The sequence below is a fragment of the Bufo gargarizans genome, chromosome 5, assembly GCF_014858855.1.
Source record: "Bufo gargarizans isolate SCDJY-AF-19 chromosome 5, ASM1485885v1, whole genome shotgun sequence".
Lineage (NCBI taxonomy): Eukaryota > Metazoa > Chordata > Amphibia > Anura > Bufonidae > Bufo > Bufo gargarizans.
In genome coordinates this window covers 449406234-449425903 of record NC_058084.1, presented here as the reverse complement: position 1 = coordinate 449425903, position 19670 = coordinate 449406234, and the positions used below count along the sequence as shown (strand labels likewise).

The 19670-nt window shown below is 40.6% G+C and overlaps 1 protein-coding gene across 3 annotated transcripts in view; it reads left to right on the top strand.

Moving 5' to 3' along the window:
• The window catches only part of LOC122938531 (macrophage mannose receptor 1-like), a 335729-nt gene that overhangs the window by 299552 nt on the left and 16507 nt on the right, over positions 1 to 19670 (top strand). For 2 of the 3 annotated variants that reach the window (XM_044294084.1, XM_044294083.1), the window contains exons 23-26: positions 8188 to 8244; positions 14896 to 14998; positions 15607 to 15842; positions 16575 to 16740. In XM_044294084.1, the coding sequence (XP_044150019.1) occupies positions 8188 to 8244; positions 14896 to 14998; positions 15607 to 15842; positions 16575 to 16740 (562 nt within the window). The remainder of the gene's footprint in view (positions 1 to 8187; positions 8245 to 14895; positions 14999 to 15606; positions 15843 to 16574; positions 16741 to 19670) is intronic. The other variant, XM_044294085.1, reaches the window with a different exon arrangement.

The window sequence follows — 19670 nt, the reverse complement described above, 5'->3', positions numbered from 1 at the left end:
CCGTTCCACCACATCCCAAAGATGCTCTATTGGGTTGAGATCTGGTGACTGTGGGGGACATTTTAGTACAGTGAACTCATTGTCATGTTCAAGAAACCAATTTGAAATGATTCGAGCTTTGTGACATGGTGCATTATCCTGCTGGAAGTAGCCATGGACATGGTCAGAAACAATGCTCAGGTAGCCCGTGGCATTTAAACGATGGCCAATTGGCACTAAGGGGCCTAAAGTGTGCCCAGAAAACATCCCCACACCATTACACCACCACCACCAGCCTGCACAGTGGTAACAAGGCATGATGGATACATGTTCTCATTCTGTTTACGCCAAATTCGGACTCTACCATTTGAAATCTCTCAACAGAAATCGAGACTCATCAGACCAGGCAACATTTTTCCAGTCTTCAACAGTCCAATTTTGGTGAGCTCGTGCAAATTGTAGCCTCTTTTTCCTATTTGTAGTGGAGATGAGTGGTACCCGGTGGGGTCTTCTGCTGTTGTAGCCCATCCGCCTCAAGGTTGTGCGTGTTGTGGCTTCACAAATGCTTTGCTGCATACCTCGGTTGTAACGAGCGGTTATTTCAGTCAACGTTGCTCTTCTATCAGCTTGAATCAGTCGGCCCATTCTCCTCTGACCTCTAGCATCAACAAGGCATTTTCGCCCACAGGACTGCCGCATACTGGATGTTTTTCCCTTTTCACACCATTCTTTGTAAACCCTAGAAATGGTTGTGCGTGAAAATCCCAGTAACTGAGCAGATTGTGAAATACTCAGACCGGCCCGTCTGGCACCAACAACCATGCCACGCTCAAAATTGCTTAAATCACCTTTCTTTCCCATTCTGACATTCAGTTTGGAGTTCAGGAGATTGTCTTGACCAGGACCACAACCCTACATGCATTGAAGCAACTGCCATGTGATTGGTTGACTAGATAATCGCATTAATGAGAAATAGAACAGGTGTTCCTAATAATTCTTTAGGTGAGTGTATATCGGAACTTGTTTGGATAAGTACTCAATATTTATTGTACATAAGTTAAAAAAGTTTATATAGATACACTTGATAGCTGAACAATGTGTCGACTATGATAAAAATTCAATCCTAACGTGATGTTTAAAGTGATCTGTAAAATAACTATATAAATATTAGTGTTGAGCGCGAATATTCGAATTGCGAATTTTTTTCTCGAATATCGCAATTTCGAGATTTCGCGAATATTTAGAATATCGTTCTATATATTCGCGAATTCGAATATTCGTTTTTTTTTTTATTATTATATTTTTTTCTTTCCCACTTCTCTAAAGTTGTTCTTACCTGTCCTTTGGATTCCTGGCTTCCTGGCTGCTCCAGTCAGTGGCGTTTTCAACTTACTGCTATATTCCATATTAGCTAAATTACAATCTAATCTATATGTGTATTTTACGAAATTTCGCAAATTGCGATGCGAGTAATATAATACGAAATAATCGCATGAAGATTTCAACTTAGCACTGCTATATTCCATATTCTAGCCTAATATGGAATATAGCTGTGCTAAGTTAGCACTGCTCTATTCCACACTAGGCTAGAATATGGAATATAGCAGTGCTAAGTTGAAATCTTCATGCGATTATTTCGTATTATATTACTCGCATCGCAATTTCGGCTTTTGAAAATGTTCTTAATATTGCTCTAACTTCGTCTCTTAGAATATTACGAATATTCTAAAAGACTAAGTTAGAGCAATATTACGAAATTTCGTAAAATACACATAGATTGTATTTAAGCTAATATACTGCTATAGTAATATTTTTTAATAGTGTACATATTTTACAAAACTTAAGTTCAGAAGAGGCAAAAAAAAATTAGAGGAAAAAAAAGGGATTATAGCACTATATTAGCTAAATTACAATCTATATGTGTATTTTACGAAATTTCGTAATATTGCTCTAACTTCGTCTTTTAGAATATTCGTAATATTCTAAGAGACGAAGTTAGAGCAATCACGAAATTTCGTAAAATACACATATTAGCCTAGCCATAGTCAATTAGCATAGGAATGTTGCCTTATACTATCAAGATAAATAATCGCAATACGCGAAAAAAAAATTCGGATATTATTCGCGATAATTGAAATAATTACGAATATTCGATCTCGACGAATATAACACGAATATTCATTCGAATATTCGCGAAATATCGCGAAATCGAATATGGCACCTCCCGCTCATCACTAATAAATATCAAAATGCACAAATGTAATGTAACAAGATGCACAAATGATATATATAAAATATAAAATATTGTAGGTGAGTGTATGTGATTCACACTATCATTTCAGAAAATGTTATAAAAATCTAAAAAGTCGAAAATGTAGCAAAAATCAAATTGTGACCTATAAGTAAAGTATCCAACGTGAAATTACACTCATTAAAATATGCAATAAATATAGTAAATAGTGAGAAGAGCTATAAAGTGCATATGTAGTAGAAAAGGCACAATGGAAGTATATTTCTATAGTGAGCAGTGCCCAGAGAATCTACAGTTAGACACACTACGCCACAATGGGCAATAACATTCGATCCAGCAATATTGAAATCTTCAAGAAGGAACCATATATTCAAAAAAGTTCTCAAATTCGGTCACCACAATAGTCAAATGGAGAGACTAATAGTCCACCGTTTTGCGGCAATGTGTCACCTGAGGTGAACTATACTATATTGGACATTGTTGTACCCAGCAGTATTGTAATTTTGATCCAGCAGTGCTGTTGTTGAGAAATAGTTCCTTCAGAGAAACAGCACTAATCGAAAAGCACCGGAAAAAAACAACAACCGCACTATAGTGTAGCAAGAGTTAATTCATTCAGCCGACTTATCCAGCTTTGTTAAAGTTTCAATATATTGCGGTTAATTGCTTCTAAATCGATTGCTGTATATCTTCCTTTCGGATATTTTGCAATTATATCGCTATGCCGTACTCCTTAAATGTAGATGCCACAAATAGACAGGCCACTTAGTTCATCTAGAGGTTAATATATTATATCTGCTACTCACGATTAGTTGGCCCTGATTGTAGATTGTAGTATAGGCGGCTTGGTACTTCCACTCTGTAACTGCAAACTAATATTTGTTTGTCTCTGTGTCCACGGCGTCCCACGTGCTCACAGAGGCGGCAGTGTTTGAGTCTTTCAGAGTGTGGGATAGCTGCAAAGTTCGAAGGTGTCGGTTCGTTTCACACAGCTGTAAGTAGCAGAGAGTGATGCATCAAATGAATACTTGGAGTGCTACAAAATCTTGGGGATCCTGTATCAATATAGCATTAGGCTGGGGTCCACTTTACACCAGACGTACGTTTCAGAGATCTCTGTCTTCTTCATCCACCACTGAGGAACGTACGTCTGGTGTAAAGAGGACCCCCAGCCTAATGCTATATTAATACAGGATCCCCAAGATTTTGTAGCGCTCCAAGTATTCATTTGATGCATCACTCTCTGCTACTTACAGCTGTGTGAAACGAACAGACACCTTCGAACTTTGCAGCTATCCCACACTCTGAAAGACTCAAACACTACAGCCTCTGTGAGCACGTGGGATGCTGCGGACACAGAGACAAACAAATATTAGTTTGCAGTTAGAGTGGAAGTACCAAGCTGCCTATACTACAACCAGAGCGAGTGCCGGTCCTTTCTATACAAGAGATGATAAGAGGAGAGAAGGAGGTATTGTGAGGATCGGAGATTACGTGTGGGGATTTATCGGGAAAGTAGCTCAGAGATGTATGGAGGGGACAGGTTGTGGACGGCTTTATATATATTTGTTAGTATTTTAAACTGAATTAGCTGGGCAATGGGGAGCCAGTGAAGGGATTGGCAAAGGGGATAGGCAGAAGAGTAACAGGGTGAGAGGTGGATTACTTGGGCAGCAAAGTTGAGGATAGATTGGAGGGGTGCAAGAGTGCTAGATGGAAGGCCACATAAGAGGATGTTACAGTAGTCTAGGCAAGAGAAGATGAGGGCATGTACAAGCATTTTTGTAGACTCCTGGTTGAGGAATGCACGGATGCGGGAGATATTTTTGAGTTGGAGGTGGCAGGTGGTAGAAAGAGCAAGGCAGAATCCAAGGTTACCCCAAGGCAGTGGACTTCGTTGACCAGGGAGAGTGTTCAGCCATTGATCGTGATAGATAGTTCTTTTGGGGGGGTTGAGCAAGATGGGGGAAAGATGATAAATTCTGTTTTATCCATGTTAAGTTCTAGAAAGCAAGAGGAGAAGAAGGAAGATATAGAAGATAGGCAATGTGGGATTCTGCATAGTAAGGTGGTGATGTTTGGACCAGAGAGGTAAATTTGTGTCATCAGCATAAAAGTGATACTGAAAGCCGTGGGACTCTGAGCTGTCCCAGGCCGAAGGTGTAGATTGAAAAGAGCAGGGGTCCTAGGACAGAGCCTTGCGGGACATCAACAGAGAGGAAGCGAGACAAGTAGGTGGTGTGAGAGTGGGAAATGCTAAATGTCCGGTCTGTGAGTATGATGTGATCCAGGAGAGGGCCAGGTCAGTGATGCCAAGAAATTAGAGTTTTTAACAGAATGGAGAGGTCGACGGTGTCAAAGGCAGAGGACAGGTCAAGGAGGAGGAGGACAGAGTAATGTTTTTTGGTTTTGGCCGTTAGCAGGTCGTTGGTGACTTTGGTAAGGGCAGTTTCAGTTGAGTGGGGGTTCAGAAGCCAGATTGTACCCAGTCAAAGAGAGAGCAGGAAGAGAGGTGAGAGGACAGTTCAGAGTGGACATATTGTTCAAGTAGCTTTGAGGCATATGGGAGAAGTGATATGGGGCAAAACCTGGACAAAGAAGATGGGTCAAGGGAAGTTTTTTTGAGGATGGGTGTAATGGTAGCATGTTTAAAATCAGAGGGGAAGACACAGTGGATATTGATAGGTTGAAGAGATAGGTTAGGGCTGGAATAAACACTGTGGTGAGGTTGGGGATAAGGTGGAATGGGATTGGGTCAAGTGCACAGGTAGTGAGATGTGATCTGGAGAGCAGGGTGGAAAGTGTTTCTTCTGTAATGGTGGAGATGCAGGTTTTGGGAGAAGAGAACTGTGTAGAGGGACTGTGGGTACTGTGCGCTGAAGCTTTCTCTGATGTCAATCTTTTGTTTAAAGAATGTGGAAAAGTCCTGAGATGAGCAGTGAGGGTGGGTGCGCTGGGGGATGGAGAAGAGAGTTAGGTGTTGAACAGTTGTTTAGGTTGTGAGACAGTTATGATATGAGAGATCAGAAGTAGGGCTGTTTTGCTTCAGCAAGTGAGGATTTGAAAATGAGGAGGGATTGCTTGTATGCGGTGAAGTGATCCTTAGAATGGGATTTCTTCCATCGCTGCTCAGCAGCCCTGGAAGCTTGTCTCAGTTTTTTGGCCAGGTTGGTGTGCCAGGGTTGTCTGTTGATTTTTTGGGTTTTGTTGTGTGTGAGGGGGCAACACTGTCCAGAGCTGTAGTTAATGTGCTGTTCGACAGAGCAGCGGCAGCATCTGTGTCCTGGAGGGAACATATGGTAGAAAGTGGCAGAAGGGAGTCAGAAAGCAAGTGAAAGTCAAGATGGGTAAGGTTCCTGCGGGGTGTGTTAGTTTGTGGACTAGGGGAGCAGCTGAAGAGACCAGTGAAGTGAAGGTGAGTAGGTTGTGATCGGATAGGTGGAGAGGCGAGAAGGTTAGATAGGTACGTAGCAGAGGCAGGTAAAGATCAGATCCAGAGTGTGACCCTCTCTGTGGGTGAGAGTGGAAGACCACTGTGGGAGGCTGAAGGAGGAAGAGAGTGCTAGAAGCTTAGAGGCGGCTGAGTGGCAAGTTTCAATGGGGATGTTGAAGTCACCCATGATAATAGTGGGGATGTCAGCGGAAAGGAAGTGTAGGAGCCAGGTGTTAAAGTGGTTAAGAAAGATGGTGGCTGGGCCTGGGGGGCGGTAAATGACAGCTACTTGGAGGATGGAGGGAGAGTAGATTCGAACAGAGTGTACTTCAAATGAATTGAGCGTAATGGAGGGTGGCAGTGGAGTTGGGCTGTAGGAGCAGTTGTCTGAGGGGAAGACCAACTCCTCCACCATGTTTGCTGCCAGGCAGGGGGTTTGCGTGAAATCAGATACAGTAGAGCAGCAGGGGAGGCAGTGTCCGAGGGTGTCAGCTATGTTTCTGTTAGACCCAGAAAGGAAAGTTTGTGAGAGATGAAGAGGTCATGAAGAGGACAGTTTATTGCAGACAGAGCGGGCGTTCCATAATGCTCCTGCAAGGAATGTTTTTCAGGTTTAAGGGGTTGCAGAAATTTGTAGAAGGAGATGAGTAGTAGGAGGGGTACATTTTCTCCTGTTACCCCTTGTGAAAATGAAAAATTTGGACCTAAAGCTACTTTTTCTTGAAAAAAAATGTAATTTTTCATATTCATAGCCAATTCTATGAAGCACCTTTGGGGTCAAGGTGCTCACTACACACCTTGCAAAATTCCTTGAGGGGTGTAGTTTCCAGAATGTGGTCACTTTTTGGGTGTTTCCACTGTAGGGGTACCTCAGAGTGTCTTCATATGTGACACAGCTCCCAAAAACCATTCCGAAAAATTCTGCCCTTGAAAAGCCATATGGCACTCCTTTCCTTCTGAACCCTGCCATGCGCCCATACCTCAGTTTTTGACCACATACGTCATGAGGTGTTGTCGTATTCAGGGGAAAATGGGTAACAAAATGTGTGGTGCATTTTCTCCTGTTACCCATTGTGAAATTGAAAAATGTGGGCCTAAAGCGACATTTTCTTGAAAAAAAATTACTTTTTCATTTTCACAGCCAAATGTTTATAAATTCTGTGAGCCTCTTGTGGGGTCAAAGCACACAATACACCTCTCAATAAATTATTTGAGGTGGTTTAGTTTCTATAATAGGGTAATTTTTTGGGGGGGGGGTTTGACTACAGGTATATCTCAGGGTCTTGTCAGATGCAACATGAGAACTTAAAACCATTCTAGAAAAATCTGCCCTCCAAAAACCATAGGGCGTTCCTTGCCCTCTTAACCCTGCCATGTGCCCATACATGAGAGTACAACAATATATGGAGTGTTTTTGGAAACTGTAGAAGTAGTGTAATACATTTTGGGGTTTGTTTTGCTGTTAACCCTTGCTGTTTTACAAAAAAAATGATTCAAATGAAAAATCTGCAAAAAAAGTGACATTTTTAAATTTCATCTCCATTTTGCATTAATCCCTGTGAAACATCTAAAGAGTTAAAAAACAGTTTAGAATAACTTGAGGTGTGTAGTTTCTAAAATTGGGTTATTTTTGGATGGTTTCTTTCATGTAAGCCCCACAATTTGACTTCATAACTGAATTGGTCTTCAAAAAAGTTGGTTTTGGAAATTTTGTTGAAAATTTTAGAATTTGCTTCTTAAAACAATACAATGACATTTACAAAGGGGTGCAAACATAAAGTGGATATATGGGAAATGTAAAGAAACAACTATTTTATGAGGTAGCACAATTTTAAAAGCAGAGACATTCGAAGTGTGATTATTTTTATTTATTTTTTCCACATTTTTGGTAAATTTTAGTTTTTTTTTTTATACATAAAGGTTATATACACTCACCTAAAGAATTATTAGGAACACCATACTAATACGGTGTTGGACCCCCTTTTGCCTTCAGAACTGCCTTAATTCTACGTGGCATTGATTCAACAAGGTGCTGATAGCATTCTTTAGAAATGTTGGCCCATATTGATAGGATAGCATCTTGCAGTTGATGGAGATTTGAGGGATGCACATCCAGGGCACGAAGCTCCCGTTCCACCACATCCCAAAGATGCTCTATTGGGTTGAGATCTGGTGACTGTGGGGGCCATTTTAGTACAGTGAACTCATTGTCATGTTCAAGAAACCAATTTGAAATTATTCAAGCTTTGTGACATGGTACATTATCCTGCTGGAAGTAGCCATCAGAGGATGGGTACATGGTGGTCATGAAGGGATGGACATGGTCAGAAACAATGCTCAGGTAGCCCGTGGCATTTAAACGATGGCCAATTGGCACTAAGGGGCCTAAAGTGTGCCCAGAAAACATCCCCCACACCATTACACCACCACCACCAGCCTGCACAGTGGTAACAAGGCATGATGGAAACATGTTTTCATTCTGTTTACGCCAAATTCGCACTCTACCTTTTGAATGTCTCAACAGAAATCGAGATTCTTCAGACCAGGCAACATTTTTCCAGTCTTCAACAGTCCAATTTTGGTGAGCTTGTGCAAATTGTAGCCTCTTTTTCCTATTTGTAGTGGAGATGAGTGGTACCCGGTGGGGTCTTCTGCTGTTGTAGCCCACCTTTCTTTCCCATTCTGACATTCAGTTTGGAGTTCAGGAGATTGTCTTGACCAGGACCACAACCCTACATGCATTGAAGCAACTGCCATGTGATTGGTTGACTAGATAATCGCATTAATGAGAAATAGAACAGGTGTTCCTAATAATTATTTAGGTGAGTGTATATATATACAGTATATCTACTCAAATTTACCACTGTCATGAAGAACAATGTGTGACAAGAAAACAATCTCAGAATGGCTTGTATAAGTGAATTCATTACAAAATGATTACCTCATAAAGTGACACATGTCAGATTTGCAAAAAATTGCCTAGTCCTTAAAGAGATTATCCAACTTCTCAAACAGCCCCACCATGTGCCGGGTCGCTCACAGGTAATATATTTCCCCCACTCCGCGTAACAGTGACAGTCTCTTTCTTGTTTTTGTTAATGTGTCTTATCCACAATAAAGCCCTCCTTCTCATCAGGTAGTGCAATATATATATATATATATATATATATATATTCCTGTTTATGCACAGTACTTAAATTTAGGGTGTCACAGTTGCGCCCTCTTGGAAAGAAGGTGTCTTTCCTGCAGAGTCACTTCTTAAATGGGTTGTACACTTTTTACTATTAATGACCTATCCTCAGGATAGGTCATCAATATCAGATTGGCGAGACTCTGACTCCCGGCACCCCCGCTGATCAGCTGTTTTTATGAGAAGACAGCGCTCATAAGAGCTCTGCGTTTTCTGCTCTGTTTATCTGCTCGTCGCTGCTATTGCAGTGCTGAGCAGGTGTAATTACAAGTATGGCATCCCCGTTCACTTCTATGGGACGGCTCCTGTTCAAATGAATACTACAGAGGCATCCCATAGAAGTGAATGGGGACGCCATCCTTGTAATTAAACCTGCTCACCACTGCAGTTGCGGCGACAAGCAGGTAAACAGAGCAGAGAAGGCAGCACTCATATGAGCTCTGCTTTCTCTTTAACCCCTTAAGGACCATGCCATTTTTCACCTTAAGGACCATGCCATTTTTAGCAAATCTGACCAGTGTCACTTTATGAAGCAAATCTTGAAATTTTTCTGAAAATTTCCAAAACCCACTTTATAAGGACCAGATCAGGTCTGAAGTCACTTTGTGAGGCTTACATAATAGAAACCAATCAAAAATGGCCCCATTTTAGAAACTACACCCCTCAAGGTATTCAAAACTGATTTTACAAACTTTGTTAACCCTTTAGGTGTTCCACAAGAATTAATGTAAAATGTAGATGAAATTTCAGAATTTCACTTTTTTAGGAGATTGCTAACAAAGCAAGGGTTAACAGCCAAACAAAACTCAATATTTATTGCCCTGATTCTGCAGTTTACAGAAACACCCCATATGTGGTCGTAAGGGAGAAGAAATAAAGAAGCGCCATATGGTTTTTGGAGGGCAGATTTCACTGGGATAATTTTTTAAGCTGCCATGTCACATTTGAAGATCCCCCCCCTGATGCACCCCTAAAGTAGAAACTCCAAAAAAGTTACCCCATTTCGGAAACTATAGGATAAGGTGGCAGTTTTATTGGTACTATTTTAGGGTACATATGATTTTTGATTGCTCTATATTACACTTTTTGTGAGGCAAGGTAACAAAAATTGCTGTTTTGGCACAGTTTTTATTTTTTGTCATTTACAATGTTCATCTGAAAGGTTAGATCATGTGGTATTTTTATAGAGCTGGTTGTTACGGACGTAACAATACCAAGCATTTTTGAAAAAAAAATAAATTTGTGTCTCCATATTCTGAAAGCCATAGTTTTGTTTTGTTTTTTTGGGCGACTATCTTATGTAGGAGCTCATTCTTTTCGGTATGAGATGACGGTTTGATTGGTACTATTTTAGGGTGCATATGGCTTTTTGATCGCTTGGTATTGCGTGTTTTGTGATGCATGGTGACAGAAAATTGCTTTTTTGACACACTTTTTTTTAAGTTGTTCACCTGAGGGGTTAGGTCATGTGATATTTTTATACAGCAGGTTATTACAGATGCGGTGATACTTAATATGTTTACTTTTTTATTTATTTAAGTTTTACACAATAACAGCATTTTTGAAACCAGGAAAATCATGTTTTAGTGTCTCCATATTCTGAGAGCCATATTGTTTTTTTTTTAAGTTTCTCTTAGGTAGGATCTCATTTTTTGCAGGATAAGATGATGGTTTGATTGGTATGATTTTGGGGTGGGTATGACTTTTTAATCGCTTGCTATTACACTTTTTGTGATGTAAGGTGACAAAAAAATGCTTTTTTGACACAAAGTAACATAGCACATAAGGCCGAAAAAAGACATTTGTCCATCCAGTTTGGCCTGTCATCCTGCAAGTTGATCCAGAGGAAGGCAAAAAAAAAACTGTGAGGTAGAAGCCAATTTTCCCCACTTTAGGGGAATAAAAAAATTCCTTCCCGAGCCCAATCAGGCAATCAGAATAACTCCCTGGATCAACGACCCCTCTCTAGTAGCTATAGCCCTGTAAAATTATTACACTCCACAAATACATCCAGGCCCCTCTTGAATTCCTTTATTGTACTCACCATCACCACCTCCTCAGGCAGAGAGCTCCATAGTCTCACTGCTCTTACTGTAAAGAATCCTCTTCTATGTTTGTTTTCAAACCTTCTTTCCTCCAGACGCAGAGGATGTCCCCTCGTCACAGTCACAGTCCTGGGGAGAAATAGATGATGGGATAGATCTCTGTACTGACCCCTGATATATTTATACATGGTAATTAGATCTCCCCTCAGTCGTCTTTTTCTAAAGTGAATAACCCTAATTTTGATAATCTTTCAGGGTACTGTAGTTGCCCCATTCCAGTTATTACTTTAGTTGCCCTCCTCTGGACCCTCTCCAGCTCTGCTATGTCTGCCTTGTTCACAGGAGCCCAGAACTGTAGACAGTACTCCATGTGTGGTCTGACTAGTGATTTGTAAAGTGGTAGGACTATGTTCTTATCACGGGCATCTATGCCCCTTTTGATGCAACTCATTATCTTATTGGCCTTGGCAGCAGCTGCCTGACACTGGTTTTTGCAGCTTAGTTTGCTGTTTATTGAAATTCCTAGATCCTTTTCCATGTCAGTGTTACCGAGTGTTTTACCATTTAGTATGTACAGGTGACTTGCATTATTCCTTCCCATGTGCATAACCTTACATTTGTCAGTGTTAAACCTCATCTGCCACTTATCTGCCCAAGCCTCCAATTTATCCAGATCGCTCTGTAGTAGTAGTATACTGTCCTCTTCAGTGTTAATTACTTTACACTGTTTAGTGTCATCTGCGAAAATTTATATTTTACTATGCAAGCCTTCTACAAGATCAATAATAAATATATTGAAGAGAATACCATTCTTGTTTTTATTTGACACCGTTTTTATTTTTATTTTTTTACTGTGTTCACCTGAGAGGTTATGTCATGTGGTAATTTTATAGAGCAGGTTGTTATGGATGCGGCAAAACCTAATATTTATACTTTTTTTAATTTATTTAAGTTTTACACAATAACAGCATTTTTATAACCCCAAAAATGTTTTAGTGTCTACAAAGATGTTGTTTTTTGGCCATTATCTTAGGTAGGAGCTCATTTTTTGTGGGATGAGGTGATTGGTACTATTTTGGGGGGTATACGCCTTTTTGATCACTTGGTGTTGTACTTTTAGTGATGCAAGGTGATAAAAAATGTTTTATTTAGCACAGTTTTTATTAAAAAAAATTGACGGTGTTCACCTGAGGGGTTAGGTCATGTGATATTTTTATAGAGTTGGTCGATACGGATCTGGTGATACCTAATATGTCTACTTTTCTTTTTTTCCCAATTTTTCCCAATTTTTTTTACTTTATTTTGGGAAAAGGATGCTCTTTTTTTATTTTTTATTTTACTTGAAACGTTAAATTTTTTGGGGGGAAACTAAATTTTTTTAATTTTCTTTCACTTTTTTTTTGTCCCACTCTGGGACTTCAACTTTTGGGGGTCTGATCCCCTTTACAATGCATTACAATACTTCTGTATTGTGATGCATTGGCTGTAAGTGTATTACACACTGTAATACGCTTACAGCTTCCTGCCTGTGAGATCCAGGCAGCTGGATCTCACAGACTCTCCCGGAAGGCAGCCACAATGCCTAAGGAAGGCATCGGGCTGCCTTTCCTGCCATCGGGTCCCCTTAACAGCAGCTTGGGGACCCGATGGCCACCCCGCACATGTCTGAACCCCGCACGTGCCGCTGTCAGTGCTGACCGGGGCTGCGCAGGGGTTAATGCGCCGGCATCAGTGAGTAGAGGTTGGACACATTTGTGACGTGAGTAGAGGTTATATAAACCTGTTTTATATGATTATAGAGCCACAGTCGCATTTGATAAGGTCACTTTAGGATTCTGTGTATTAGGGACCTCGCCATGTGTTTAGCTTATAGGCCTAAATTCTGATGACAGAATCCCTTTAAGTGTGCTCAGCACGCCCGCTGTCTTGGGGTCATGTTTGACTCAGAGCTTTCCTTTGTTCCCCATATTCAATCACTTGCACGCTCTTGTTGTCTGCACCTCAAGAATCTGCCTTTTTCTCACACTGGAAAAAGCTAAAACACTTGTGGTTGTTTTGATTCATTCTTGTCTTAACTACTGTTACTTATTACTAATCAGTCTTCCCCTCACTTAAAGGGGTTTTCTAGGTTCAGAGCTGAACCCGGGCATGTCCCTACATTTATCCCTCCGGCCCCTCTGATATGAGCATCGGAGCATTTTATGCTCCAATGCTCTCCTTTGCCCTTTGCTGAATCGCTCAGGGCAAAGGCATTTTTAGAAGATTTGGTGACATATCAGGCTCTCTATAGGGACTGCTGGGCGGAGGCTTCCACCCAGCAGTGAGCCCGGTGATGTCACCAGCACTAATGGGCAGCCTTTAACGCTGCCCTAGCCCATAAAACAGCTAGGGCAGCATTAAAGCCTGCACATCAGACTAGCAAAATTGCTGGGCAGAAGTCTCCACCTAGTAGTCTAAAATCATAAACAAAAAAGTCCTTGCCCTACGCTATACAGCACAGGGCAAGATAGAGCATCAGAGCATGATGAGTGGGGTGACGATAGGGAGGCTGGTCCCCGTCCCTGCCTGCATTTGGCTGCTCCCCACACCCCCAGCACCGTATGTTTTCATCTGTACACGGGGAGAAGCAGCAGTGGCGGTGCAGGGACCAGGAGCGGCGCAGAATGCGTGGAGCCAGGTAAGTAGAATCAGTTTGAGGGGCCCGGCATATAGGGGTGCAACTCTATTTAGTACATAGGTGGCTGGACCGCTTTTTAAGCTAAAATTGACTCTGATAACCCTGATAAGCCATTGAAATACATTGAAAGAGTTAGTTTAACCTTTGTGCCATTTTTTTTTACCTTAACCAGGGGCGTAACTACCATAGCGGCAGACCATGTGACTGCTATGGGGCCCAGGGCAAGAGGGGGCCCAGTTGTGATCATGTCCTCTTCTACTGGAGCTGAAAACTTGGTCAGGACTCTACCCTCTAAAGGAACAACTTTTTGCAAATGAGGCAGTGGAAAAATAGCCAAGGGTCATTGAAAAGGGTTTAGGCAGAAACCCTTCTGTCCTGTGTGGGGGGCTTGGTTTGATACTTGCTATGGGGCCCTTAATTATCTATGTTTGCCACTGGCATTAACCATCAAGTTTAGCTTGGCTGAATCTGCTTCTGGCTTTCGTCTCTCTCAGCTCCCTCTCTGTACATGTGCAGCAAGTCTCCGCCACATCCTGCCTTTTTCTTTTTAGCAGTACTTTATTAACAACATAACACTGTGTCTGGAAACAGTCAACCACATAATGTAGTTGTTGCAATACACAGAATAGTGAGCATTATTCCAACACCCCCACTCAACAACTACTTATCTGGTTAGTCCCATAGCTGGCTTGAGTTTTTCCAAACTTGTAGAGTTACTTTCAGATATCTAAGAACTGTCTCAACAGCGTTCCGCTCTCTTTGACGTGTGTTGCTTTTGTATCGCCCTCATTCCCTCATAGATTGTAAGCTCCTGGAGTAGGGCCCTCACTCCTAGTGTCATTTTGTGATGTCTTTTGATTTGTACATGAACCTTCTGAATTGTAAAGCGCTGAGGAATATTATATTTAGATGATTAATATTGTTACGATTATTATTATTCCCACTTAGCAGATTTTGTTACATAAATTTCTGCCACTGAATATCAGTTCCATTTAATTTGTTGGATTTGTATGGATTTCTGTAAGTTTCAGTTTGTGAATGAGACCACCACAGACAGCCTGAAACAAACAGATAAAAAGCAGCTGAATGCTGCCTGCATATGAAGCCAGGTTTGTGCATTTCCTGCAGAATTGCATTTGCAGAATCTGCACAATAATTCAGCAATAAAGCATATTGCAAATTCCCATTCACATGCATTGTACTGCAGATTTTGCCACATATGCGCATATACTCACAAGGAGCTAATCTGATCCGCACTATTTTATTGCATTTGACATACATTAAAATGTGTCATTTATTTCTGAATTTACTCTTTTTAAGACTGATTGCGTGGCTTTGCAAGTTGAAAGCGTATTGGCCGCTGGAACCTGGATCGAACAGGAATGTAGTGTGAACAGAGGATACATCTGCCAAAAATATATGGGTAAGTTCAGACATGGCGGAAACATTTTCTTCCTGGGCTCTAATCAGTGGTGCCTGGATATGATTGTATCCTTTGTAACGCCTATCAGTTCCCCTCTGACCAAAAGCCATATAACATAGTAGCCCATTATTTTGTGGGTGCAATAATAATGGCTAGTTGCAGTTTAGCACAAGTCTCAGCTTTTTTTTATGTATAAATTCTACTCTAATTCTACTCGTTAGGCCAGGTTCACAGCACCGAAGAACAGAAAAATAAAGAGATAAATGGATCCTGTATTTTAAGCATCTAGTATGCTCATTTATTGGCATTTTAGCCATTTCCGTGTTAGCATTTTCCATTAATTTTGCATTCAGGACTTTTTTTCCCCCCATCTAAAATAACAGGATCTCAGGTGGAAATAGCTAAAACAGATGCCCAATATGCATAAATGATAAATCTCCCCAATTTGTTTGTCCCGTCCATGGTCATGCAATGCTCTCTACTCTTGCGTTCGGACCGCCAGTCAGCAGCTACTTGTCCTATCAAATCATATTTTTTTTCGTTTTAGATTTATAACCTATAGCTTGTTGACTTCTGTTACCATATTTATTTCTACTTCCTTTCTTTAGATCCAAGTCTACCGGTTATCCCCACCACTTCTCCTGCCCATAACCACTTGAAATATGGAGAGGCCCGCTACAAGTTTGATAGAACCAAGAGAACATGGGATCGTGCCCGTCAGGAGTGCCTGAAGGATAATTCGCAGCTGGCCAGCATCTTAGACGAGTACACCACATCTTTCCTTAAGCTCCGCTTGGTTAAACTTAAGGAGCCCTTTTGGATCGGCCTATTCAGTAGTAATGAGGTGGGAATCATGTATTTTTATTTATTGCAATTAAAAAAAGTAAAAAAAAATAGATAGAAAGATCCAGAAGAAAGTGGACAAATGCTCTAAGCTGTGACCAGTAGGGCACAGCAATACAAAATCCTACGTACCCATTATAAAATGAAAAATAGGTGCAAACTCTGCCTAACGTCCTCCAATAATAGTGTGACATATGCAGATTTTTCATATGGTCCTAACTTTGAGTGGTCCTATACTTCCTGCATGTGAGAGCAAAAAAACTATAATAATTAGAGAGCTACAGAAGCTCCCACTTGTGCCAGTCACACATGCCCTCCATAACACTGCAAGCACAAAATGTCTATGTATTTTCCATCACACTTGTCATGTTAGGGACAGTGGATGTCATAGATGGGACTCTCCAACTTAGGACTCCCCTCTTTGAGCTAGAGCAGAGAGATCAGAGAGAATGTGTGTGTCAGCGCTCGCTCTGGATCACTCAGGCCGTCCATGTATTACCGGGACAGCTGTTCAACTAGAAGGCCATCATGTACTACTACATTTGAAGCTTAGGACTTTATTTTTTAACATCTGAACCTACGTAATTGCAATATTTTTTGAGAGTATAACAAAAATTCTGAAAATCATCTCTCGCCACAGTCTGGCTCATCATACAGTTATACTAAAAGTTTTTTATTTTATTTCATAATACGAAGAGTAATGTTTCCATGTATACAATTCTAATGCTTTCAGACCAAAAATACATATAAGTGGGTTGATAACTGGAGAGTACGCTACACAAAATGGGCCGCTGAGGAGCCACGTAAAGACACTTCCTGTGTATATGTGGATACTGATGGAAAATGGAAGACGTCGGCTTGTAATGAGAGTTATGCTTCCATCTGCAAAGAAACAAATGGTAAGCTGATCATTTGCAAGGTATCTAATATCCTAAATAGTCACGTAATGAAGTGCAATATATCGGTTCAATTTTTTATGTAAATAGGAAAAATATTTTGTGCCGATCATTTTTACAATACTTCCTTATAGAGGTTGGTTCTCCATATTGACTTACAGAGGTTATTCCCTTTGTACGTAATTTCAGAACTGTCTTACACTAATATGTATATGCCCATGAGTGCTGAATTGTAACCAAGCCACGACATGCACAGCTTTCTCAGAACAACTGCTGTGTCTTCCTGTACCATTACACATTAGTGTGGGCCAGTTTGGAATTTTCTGTTAAAAATGAACAATCCCTTTACATTGTAAAATCCAATGTCATTGCACTATATAATACACAGCCAGCTTATTCTGAGCAACTTTATGACTTTCTATCTATGAAAAGTTTTGGAAGGAAAAAAAACACACACACTAACCTTTTGACTGTCTGGTTTAGCTCTGTTTTTTATGTCTGAAGACTTGATTATGTCTGAAAAAGCTGCTTAGTCATTCTCTGAAACTTTTTACAAGTCTATGACAAACAGAAATTGTAACATTGTTTCTGTGTAGGCTGTTATTCTCCATTCCACCCCTCCCACTAGAAGGTTCTAGTTTAGCTTGCAACTGTATAAAAAGAGAACAGTTAGCTCCCAGTGACCCACAGACTCTGGGCCACCAGTCCTTTGACCAGGAAGCCAGCCTTCTGAGAGATAAGGACAGTAAGCTCAGGGCTTTCCTCAGAACGAAACTTTCTTTGGCAAGGGAGGAGACTGGAGAAGCCAGCCCTATGCCTCGCCTGTATTGTTTTGCACTTGAGTTCCTCCAGTAAAAAGCAGACTGGCTTACTACAAACCCTGACTCTCTGGACCTATTTTCTGTTGAGGTACTTACTAAGGCTTCTGGAGAGCACCAACATGTGGTGATACCTCGATGGTGTCCGGGTGACTCAGCGTAACGTTGAGGCCACCCCAGACCAAGCCCCTACACCTAGACTAAAGTCAGCCAAGCCTGCCTATTTCATCAGGACCCTCAAACCATCTTCAACTTTCCCATCTACTGATTTAAAATATGGCTATAGCCAATTTCAGAAATTCACCTGATTTATTAATCTAAACTAAAGTCAGCCAAGCCTGCCTATTTCATCAGGGCCCGCAGACCATCTAATGTGTATGAGACTTTCCTCCAGCATTTGCATGGCTGAACCAAATGTGCAGGTGTTTGAAAAGATTGGGTATGATGCTCTCAAAAAGAGAAATAATGTAAAATATTGCAGTTTTATACCTTTTAATGGCTAACTAAAATTATAAGGCAAGCTTTCGACTCTCAAGTCTCTTCTTCAGGCCAGAAAGAAGAGACAAGAGAGTCCTAAAAGCTTGCCTTATAACATAATTTATTTTAGTTAGCCATTAAAAGGTATCAAACTACAATAATTTATATGGTTTCTCTTTTTGAGAGCATCAAGACCCGATCTTTCCAAACACCTGCACATTTGGTTCAGCCATGCAAATGTTGGAGGAAAGTCTCATACACATTAGATGGTCTGCGGGCCCTGATGAAATAGGCAGGCTTGGCTGACTTTAGTTTAGATTAATAAATCAGGTGAATTTCTGAAATTGGCTATAGCCATATTTTAAATCAGTAGATGGGAAAGTTGAAGATGGAGAATCACATGACCCCAGCTGGTATATGTGTAAATACATACCTGTGGCTTTTGCTGCCAAAAATAATTTTTTATCTATAAAAAAAATCCACCAGATCAGTGTGTTTACAGGCTGTTTGTTACCACCAGCCATCTGTTTTCCCTGTAGCCATATATGTCACTGTCAGTTTGACAATGCTGTCTTGGCATTAACCACTTTAACCCCGCTAGCTAAAACCCCCTTAATGACCAGGCCACTTTTTACACTTCTGCACTACACTACTTTCACCGTTTATCGCTCGGTCATGCAACTTACCACCCAAATGAATTTTACCTCCTTTTCTTCTCACTAATAGCTTTCATTTGGTGGTATTTTATTGCTTCTGACATTTTTACTTTTTTTGTTATTAATCAAAATTTAACGATTTTTTTGCAAAAAAATGACATTTTTCACTTTCAGCTGTAAAATGTTGCAAAAAAAAACGACATCCATATATAAATTTTTCGCTAAATTTATTGTTCTACATGTCTTTGATAAAAAAAAAATGTTTGGGCAAAAAAAAATAATGGTTTGGGTAAAAGTTATAGCATTTACAAACTATGGTACAAAAATGTGAATTTCCGCTTTTTGAAGCAGCTCTGACTTTCTGAGCACCTGTCATGTTTCCTGAAGTTCTACAATGCCCAGACAGTAGAAAACCCCCACAAATGACCCCATTTCGGAAAGTAGACACCCTAAGGTATTCGCTGATGGGCATAGTGAGTTCATAGAACTTTAAATTTTTTGTCACAAGTTAGCGGAAAATGATGATTTTTATTTTTTTTCTTACAAAGTCTCATATTCCACTAACTTGCGACAAAAAATAAAAAATTCTAGGAACTCGCCATGCCCCTCACGGAATACCTTGGGGTGTCTTCTTTCCAAAATAGGGTCACTTGTGGCATAGTTATACTGCCCTGGCAATTTAGGGGCCCATATGTGTGAGAAGTAGTTTGCAATCAAAATCTGTAAAAAATGATCGGTGAAATCCGAAAGGTGCACTTTGGAATGTGGGTCCCTTTGCCCACCTAGGCTGCAAAAAAGTGTCACACATCTGGTATCGCTGTACTCAGGAGAAGTTGAGGAATGTGTTTTGGGGTGTCATTTTACATATAACCATGCTTGGTGAGAGAAATATCTTGGCAAAAGACAACTTTTCCCATTTCTTTATACAAAGTTGGCATTTGACCAAGATATTTATCTCACCCAGCATGGGTATATGTAAAAT